Genomic DNA, 8,754 nt, shown 5'->3' with positions numbered 1-8,754 from the left:
TTCGGCAATAAAAAGTAAATATTTTAATTGAACTATTATGTCAACCTAACCAATTCCATAGATGAACTTCCACAAGTCAGCAAATCCACACCGCTGGAACCTCTAACATCACATCTCAGTTCAAATAAAAGGCTAACGCTGTCCAAGGATTGGAAGAACCATACATCTTTTGAAGCGGATTACGGTTGGTTTCATTCCGGTGCTCGCTTGAAACAAAGGCACGAATCCAGCTACTATTTCCAAGACAGATGGACGTTAAGACCATGGATGATGGAAACGAAGGCAGCGCCTGCAAAAAACTGTAAATGTCTTTTACTAGCCCAAAAACGATCTATGGGTTTTCAGTAGGTCATATCTAAAGCACGCGACCTTAAAAATTCTCCCTACAAACGACAATAATATTTCTTCATCTTTGCTCTTAAGCTGGTACCACAACGACGTTCGCACGTACCCAACATTAAATCTTCACAACCAGAGCTCATTAAAGCTCAGCATCTTTCAGCGACATAAAAACAACAGTGTCGAAAGCAGCACCAAAATCTTTTTTAATTTGTCAACTGCTACACATTCCCCATCCAAACCTTTCAACCGCAGTATCAAACCACATTCCGATCCCGATCACATCCCGATTAACCGGTTCAACTGTCCACCAAATCTTCGTCGACCCACGCTCTGTGAGGGCTCAATACACTCTTTGCGATTCCACAAACCGACAGCCGATAGATATTTCTTGGCCACGATAAATCAAAATGACCGATTCTATGATTTTTTGGCCTGTGTTCAAATGAACATTTTGTTAAATCTTGATTCAGAGCCGAACGCTAACAGTGGACACTATCAAAAGTCATTCTAAAATTAGAGTACGTATAAAGGGGGAACGCTAAGCGGGTCAATAAAACGTGTTCATATTTCCCGTTGTAGCCATCATCACCAACGCGGCGAATAAAATTGCTCATGAAGATACGGACAATATCGATTCGTTGCCGAATTACATGAATTATGTAGCCAAAACGCTGTCTGTAACCTTCGACCAACAGGACTGATAGGCGGGAACTTCTGCGATTGATCGCCTAGATGTAAGAGTGTCTGTGTGCACGGTGGACACACATGCTAGGGTATGGGACGTGAACCGTAATCAAAAATGTAAAACAATATTTTCATTCCCGGCAGATTGGTCATTGTTCGCTCACGGCGTAGCCGGAGTATAAATGTTTAAATGGCCAGCTGATATGTTACCACAATGCCAATTAGATGCTAACTCTATCGATCAAGGCGATCGATACTCTCTCTCCGTGTGTGCTTTCCGTATTTGCCAGAACTAATTATAACCCATCAACAAACAAAAAGCGTACAGAAGAAAGTCATTAACCGTATAACTCGCCGAACTCGCCGGACTCGCCATCGCAGAACTGAATCCTGTATGTTGAGACAGACTGATCGGTTTCACCACTACCACTGTGCAGTGTCAGGCTCTTATCTATGCAGCAAGCTGCGGTCTTCCCACTCGGTAGCGGGAATTCCGCCTGATAACGCGAGGTGTACACGATTGCGAAACACGGTAGAAGCTACAGCTACGTTAACGGTTGGTTGCGGTTTATTTTAACAAAACTATTCGTCAATTAAGCATTCTTTTCAAGGTTGCCGACACTCACTACTTCACTGCGGCAGCGTTTCGGGACGCGAGAACCTTTGTCAACCGCTCCTGTTTGGACTGCAGCTCCACGTAAGTGGCGTTGGCTTCAGCGATCTGCGAATCCTGAACGGCAATGAGTTTGTTTAAGCGATCCCTTTCACCCTCTGCCTCCTCGATCTGCAGTTGGTACAGATTCCAGTCCTTCACGGCCGCGTGCTTTCGTCTCTCCTCGGCCGCAAGCTGGTTTTCGTACCCCCTTATAACATCCGCCAGAGTGGAAGTCACTTCGGCAGTATTGTCAGTCGTGATGTTTTGTGTTCTGGTGGCTTCGAAGAGAACTTCACGCACTTTTACGGTTGCTTCCTGATTCGTTTTAAGCCTCATCTCATATTGCTCCTTTTCCCCTTGGAGTTTTTTCTTGACCTGTTCCCTCAGAATTGCTTCACTAACGGGGACCTGGTACCTGCGTCTGAGGGTTTGTACTTTCTTACTTCGGCTTTCGTTGTCCATCTGACACGTTGTTCTGCCCTTGGGGTCCCTGGGGTTCGAAAGAAGCGAATGCTCCTGGCGCTTAAGCTCAATGAGCCGATCCGCAAACGGAGCTGAAAGCGGCTCACAGCAATCCCGACGTTCGGACATGGGCGAATCGTCCGGATTGCACTGCCTGGGCGTGCTTCCCAGGTGGGGATACTTCTTATAGAATGCAGTCAACGAAGCGCACTGCAGCACGTTACCACTCAGATCAAAACTCGTCGTGTGACTGGCGAGCTTCAATTTGCTGTCTATCATGACGATCCGATTGTGGCTGAGATTTACCGATTTCGCTCTCTGGGCAACGTTGAACGGTACCCCAACGAACGATATCTTGTTCGTGGACAGATCGAGCTTGTCAAGCTCGGAAAAGATGACTTCGCGCGAGTTACGCACATCGAAGATGAAATTGAACGACAAATCCAAATGTCTGAGCGAGTCGCTGGCCTCTTCGAGGTTCCCAAAGTCAACGGTGTCGATTTCGTTCACGGACAAGTCCAAATGTTGCACCTCGTTCACACACGGCGGTACCAGGCTGGTCAGCGAGCCGATCTTGTTGTTGGCCAAAATCAGCTTCGTCGGGCTTCCGTCGCAGTGCATCCTCTTGATGTGGTTATTTGCGGCCGACAGCTTCTCCACGGACCGTCCAAGCTTGACCTCCTCGATGTCGTTGTTGTTCAGGTCAATGGACCGCACCATTCCGAGCTGGGAGAGATCAACCACCCCCTGCAGCAGATTCGACGACAGATTTAGCTGGTTCAGCTGGTGAAACGCAAGAAAATCTCTCGCACTAACTGCAGTTAGCGCATTGGCACTCAAGTCGAGCTCGCGGACTGCGCTGGGATTGGGAATGCTACCGAGAGCCGATTGGAGATTACCGTCCGTTACGTATTCGATCTTGTAGTGACCCTGATCGACTGTTATTACACTGAAAATGTTGCCAGCAGCGTATCTGCATCGGGAAGTGGAGAAGAGCAACGATCACCACTACTATCGATACAACCGAAGATCACTGAAATCATCCTTACCCGACGAGCAAGATCAACGCGAGGGCTGTACCACGTAGCGACCACATTTTCGTCCACAGCTCTTCCTTCGCTCAAATATCAACGACAACTGATTCCGCACGCGAAACAAGTTGCTCTGGCAAATCCCTTACCAAGCCAGTAGTGCCGTCCAATCTGGCGGGGAAACCCCGTGCGATTATCAACAATCACCAGAGGTCGTGTTGTTTGACCTCGTCCGGACAAATCTTCCCCAGAGGCGTAGTGAAGACGTTCTTTCCGCGCTTCGTCGAGAAGATAAGAGCGTCTCTTCGAAGTTTAAAATGCACGTCCAATACAAATCGATGCAACGCTTCTCGAAAAGAAAGATCTATCGGAACAGTTGGTTGTAGGCGATAACGGAGCGTTCCTCACGGTACCTCACGCAACCAACCCTGACCCAAACGATCAGGACACTCTCTTTCGTGTTGGCTTCACCGAGACTCATCTGGCACGTGATAATGGCCAATGAAATACGACGAAACTAATACAAGAAAACGAGATCAACTGAACACATGCATTACACGCGCTCGCTCGCCGTGTTACTGGCGCATTACAAACAAATACAAAACACCACGCAGCCATCGGACTCCGGCTTTGCATCGGAAATGATTTTGGACACGGTGGCCGGAAAGGTAGAACTCGTCCGAAACGGATGCTCTTCAATGTAACACATTACGTGGTGCTGTTTGCCTTCGACATTTTTGCCGCCTTCGGCTGCTTACATGACGCACAGGAGATGTGTTTCAATTTCCAACCGATTGCACTTGACTGCACTTTGCACTTTTCCTTCGAGCTCCAGGCGACGTCCTTTGGACGAATCGCTTCGTTCCCGCGGCAGTCGGGCGGTGTTGGGTTAAAAATGAGCCACTTCTTTCCTTCGCCACCGTCCGACAGTGGCGGATCTGCAGCTCAGAGGGCCGTGTTGATTTCTTATGCCCCACTTTTATGCTAATTCCAGTGGTGTTTTCGTTTTGCATTGTTTTCTTCTCGCCGTGCCTCTTGCCTGGCGCGTGATCCGAATCGGCGGAATACCTTTCTCCGTTGCGGAGCTGTGTTTACGCTACGAGTCCCAAACCGCGCGACAGTGATGAACGGCTCTGGGGAGAACGGGCACGCTGCTCCGGATCGGCCGATCGTTTGGTAGGGGCGTCTCGGGGCGTTTAAATGGCTGACGGGTGAGCGATTCGCGGACCGCGTTTCGAGTGCGTCGATAATGATCGACACGGGGGGAAGGGGGGAGCGCGAAACGGCACCGGTCTGAAGTTGAAGGTCAGCCAGGTGCCCGGAGCGCGCCGGAGGTCTGGACGGCGATCAAACGTTCCCTTCGCAGCTGATCGCAGCGGCGGAACGAAGCGGACGATCGTGCGGAGCGCGTTGTGTTGTTTGGCAGATGTTTGTTGTTCCCAGAACCGGGGAACCGGATCGCGCTGATCACCCCCGAGCACACGCACCGGCATCGGGGAATTTCAGCAAACGCACCATTCCGAACTTACGTTTTGCTTTCCTTCTGGTTCGCCTCCGATTTGGTGCGTCGCCTGGATTGGCCACTAGTGGCGCTGGACCTTCTGGACCTCCGGACCGAGAGCGAGGCGCCCCACAGGATACATACGAGCGGGCACACCGAGAACACGTACACCGAGCACACGGGCGGGCCACCAACACAGTAAGGGAGCTCCAAACTACGCGCAACTCAAGTAATAACACAGCACACACGACCGTGCAGCTGAAGCTGGATATTGGAACGACGACTATTCAACTCTTTAACGGAGAAAGAACAACACACTGCTACGGTAACAGAGACACAGGGGGAGAGAGAGAGAGAGACACACACAGAGAGAAAGAGTGATGGATGATCGTGAACCACGTGACGAGTCGTTTTTGTTTCCTCGTCGGTTTCGTCGCCTTCACCGAATTCGGCCGATGCAATCAGGACACTTGGCCGCACGGCGCACTTACGCGACTCACGATGGCCGGCTAGCGACGGCCATTCCCATCGGAGCCCAACGGATCAACGGACACTACTCTAACGGCGGAGCCAAAGCGCACATCCTGAGGGTCTTTGAACCAGCCGGTGTCAGCTCCGAAATCGGCGGCCGACGAAGGACCACCACCGCGCGGCAGAAAACCGAAGAGGGCTGCCGCATGGATCGAGCAGCGGAAGCGAAAGCAAAAGTGCCACGTGGGGCCGGTGACTTCGCGGAGGAGGATTGCGTCGCCGTCGATCGTCTATTCTTGTTACGCATTCTACACTTCTACGCTTCTCGCTCACTTCGGAGCCGGGACCTCCGTTCTGTTCTGGCGCAACCGATGCTGGCGAGTTCTTTTTCGCAACTGCGAGTGCGAGCCGAGTCCGGCGATTTTACGACCGGCGGCGCCGTATTCCGGCGAGTCCCGAGTCGAGGAAAACTGGTCACTCGCCATGGCGAGTTTTTCCGCCCCATGCTCACCGCAGTGAGCGTCGCGATCGCCCTTCCTCTTCCCCGTCGCAGGCAGCGGGGGGTTCGAGTTCAGCCGCCTCAGCCATCCTCCGCCGCGTCGCAGGCAAAGGGGTGTAGCTCGGGCACTCAATTTTGTTCACCGCGGGCTGTTCGGGACCCGATTCGTCGTGCGAGCGAATGATTCACTCACCGGATGGCACTTCTCTCTCGGCGGGCGCATTCGCTCTTTCGCTCACTCACAAGCAGCACACTATGGGGAAAAGGCGGTCATAAACCTACTTAAAAAAGTGAGGATTTTAGGTATAAACGAACGGAATTTTTAACCTTCCATATTGCGTATTTTCCGAGAATTCATCTGCCAAAGTCGAAAGAGCGATAAAAACTACTCTTCAAAACCACGTTGGTATCACAGCAATAACTAGTTCCTTTTATAGGGGGCTATAGGGGTTATAGGGGGCGACGAAACCATACACTTGGCTTTACTGATACAGTTAAAGATAGTTTTATGATGGACGAAAACATTCATGACGAGATCGCGTGGGTAGATTCTTCCTAAAACAAAACATGGCCGTCTGCTCTAGACAAATTTCCCATAGTGCACCACCGGCCGGCGTGTGACTATTGTTTGCCGAACGGGGAGTGACGTCATACTTTGGCGCGATTCGCTAACCAGTGGTGCAACCGACCGGTTTGGTGGGGGCCATGGCGCAGGGCAAATTAAAATCGTTCCCTCGTCCCCGATGATCTGTCGCCCGGAGCTGATTCATGTTCGCCATTTGTTTGTTATCAACAATCTGCCTGCCTTTAAAGCGGCTATCTTGACCGTAACTAGGCGACACCGCAATGGTTGCACCGCCGCGCAGGAGATCCTTCCGCGCCAAAGTCAAAAGGTCGGAGAAAGGCACCGACTTAAGAGAAAGATTTGACTCATTAGCCGGCAAACGGAGCAGCAAGCGGCGACGAACGCACCAGCGACGAGGCGCTGAAAGACACGCGGGGGAAATAAAGACAAACCGTCCGTGGCCGGTAGAAGGTGCTAAATTTGGAACGGCCTTTCGTTTTTCTTTTGTCAACCCAACCCACTGCTCACCGGCGCCGCGGACTCCCGAATGCCGAAAATGGACCGAGAAATCGGACGGCCATCGGACGGGCCCACTTCGTGAACCGTCGGTGAACCGTTTGCGGACCGTTTGTGTACCGATTACACGAATTGCTAAAAGTACGCATCAAAGTAGCAGCAGACTTGACGCTGCCGCCATTTTTGACATTTCGCAGTGACACAGCGGCGAAGAAGCCGTTGATTACCGCAACGCGGGCCGGTTATTTGGTTTTGCCGGTTACTTCGAACATGCTCGATAAACAGTTTAACTTCCCGTCGGCAAATAGCTCTGCCGGTGACACATTCGGGGCAACCGAAACCAGACACGCCGACGATGATCGTAGGGACTCTGGTTCCATCGCAAAGGCCGGGCCATCCAGATCCGGCAAAGTGTCGTTTAAACACCACACAGCCAATGACCCTTTTACGTGCGAGTGTTTCCTCTTTGTTTGTCCATCGAATTCACAATTCGCCGTCCAGGAGTCGCCACGGTGTGGATGCTGAACGGTCCACTCATTACCGTTTGGTTGATAATTAGTGCCATGTGCGCCATCGCTGGTGCCGCCGCTATGCAAATGGGCTCCAAATCTACACAAGTACCCATCAAGCCAACTAAATATTTGGCGACCGATCCGCTTACAACACTCACCTCTTGATCTCGTCGGATATTTTCTTGCGATACTCGTCACTCTCGGTGTAATGGATCTCGGTCGAATCGAACCGCACAAAGTCCACCTTGGACTTCTTGGGCGCCGTTTCGGCAGTGGCGGTGCTGGTGGGCCCGCCGTCTGCGGCGTCTTCACTGTCGCACGTGGTCCCGGCGGCGAGTGTGGCAACCGATGTAGCCGAGCTGGCAGTCATTTTAACGCAGGACTTTCGCCCGGAACAGTCTCTCGCCGCGCGGTCTCGCTTGATGGCCGCCGGCAAACAAACGGCCGACGGCGAGGTCGGTGGTGAGGTGGTGGTCATTCGCGGTTCACTCGGTGAAGCGGGCTGCGCAAGGAAACGCAAGGACACGTTCTTACCGCTGCCATTAAACGTCGTCTTCGGCTGCTCGACGTCCTGGGGCTGGAAACAATCGCCTTTCGTTTCGTTTTCGTACTCATCGTCCATCGCGTACTCGGTTGCAAGGTGCTTCGGGCCACTTTGGGTTGCGATTGGGATTGGGGAGGCCAGTTCACTTTCGAGGCGACTCAGCCTTGCCGGGAGGTTGCGCCCGTCTACGGTCTGTCTAATTGCATCCCAAGCACAATCGTTCCACGCATCGATGACTGGCGGGATTCTGGTGGCTTATCCGCCTCCCGGAGAGGTGGTTTCAGTTGAATGTAGAATTATAATTGCAAACGCAAGGCTGCTCCATTATTGGTCCACTTTAAGTGCGTTGTGACGTGATCTAGGTCAACTCCGCGAGCCCCACTTAGAGACCAAGATCGGTGATCAACCAGTGAGAACTTCCTTGGCTGCAAAAGACAAGAAAATGGTTCGCGAGATTAGTGGCCACAAAAACGAGTTCTTTTAAACACAATAATACGTTCTGATGAATAGGCACTTCGTTTAGTATAGCTTGTCGCGAAATACCCGCTCGTTTGCGTCGCGAGGCACATTAATTGACCAGCAGCATAACGCCAGACACTAAATTAGCATAATCAACAGGCTCAAGTAACAGACTGTGCAAACAAAACGCCCCCTGCCGCGGCCAAAACAATTTGCTTCATGCAAATCACCTTAGCCCGATGTCGTAAATTAGAATCAATTCGACCACTTCCTCGATCAGCCATCAACCAGCTTGTTTGTCACTCGCTGCCCCGATCGATTGACCTGGCCGGTCGCTGACAACCTGTCACTTGCGCCAGGTTGCTCTTGTCTCTCTCGTCCCTCAGTTCACGACGTCGAGCCACCCCGAAAGCATGGCCAGCGGGCGCCCTCGTAGCTCATAAATTTGTCAATCGGGCACAAACGCAAATTTCACTGCCACGCGAGCCGATCGTGCGCATTTATCATAGGCCG

The 8,754-nt window shown here is 51.7% G+C and overlaps 1 protein-coding gene across 1 annotated transcript; it reads right to left on the bottom strand.

Moving 5' to 3' along the window:
• Positions 1–1,566: 1,566 nt before the first annotated feature.
• LOC131206181 (probable serine/threonine-protein kinase DDB_G0278509) lies at positions 1,567–3,303 on the bottom strand. The gene is made up of 2 exons (XM_058198623.1): positions 3,193–3,303; positions 1,567–3,116 (listed from the first exon to the last, which is right to left on the bottom strand). The coding sequence occupies exons 1-2, from the start codon at positions 3,237–3,239 to the stop codon at positions 1,652–1,654; spliced, it is 1,512 nt and encodes a 503-aa protein (XP_058054606.1). The 5' UTR covers positions 3,240–3,303; the 3' UTR covers positions 1,567–1,651.
• Between the last annotated feature and the right edge of the window lie 5,451 nt (positions 3,304–8,754).

The sequence above is a fragment of the Anopheles bellator genome, chromosome 1 (genome assembly GCF_943735745.2).
Source record: "Anopheles bellator chromosome 1, idAnoBellAS_SP24_06.2, whole genome shotgun sequence".
Taxonomy (NCBI): Eukaryota; Metazoa; Arthropoda; class Insecta; order Diptera; family Culicidae; genus Anopheles; species Anopheles bellator.
This window is presented reverse-complemented; position numbering and strand designations above follow the sequence as displayed.

Bases quoted from the DNA above. Each gene is read 5' to 3' on its own strand.
- LOC131206181 (XM_058198623.1), bottom strand. From the start codon at position 3,239: ATGTGGTCGCTACGTGGTACAGCCCTCGCGTTGATCTTGCTCGTCGG. The intron at 3,117-3,192 runs GTAAGGATGATT...TTCCCGATGCAG, and splicing joins GCGTTGATCTTGCTCGTCGG to ATACGCTGCTGGCAACATTT.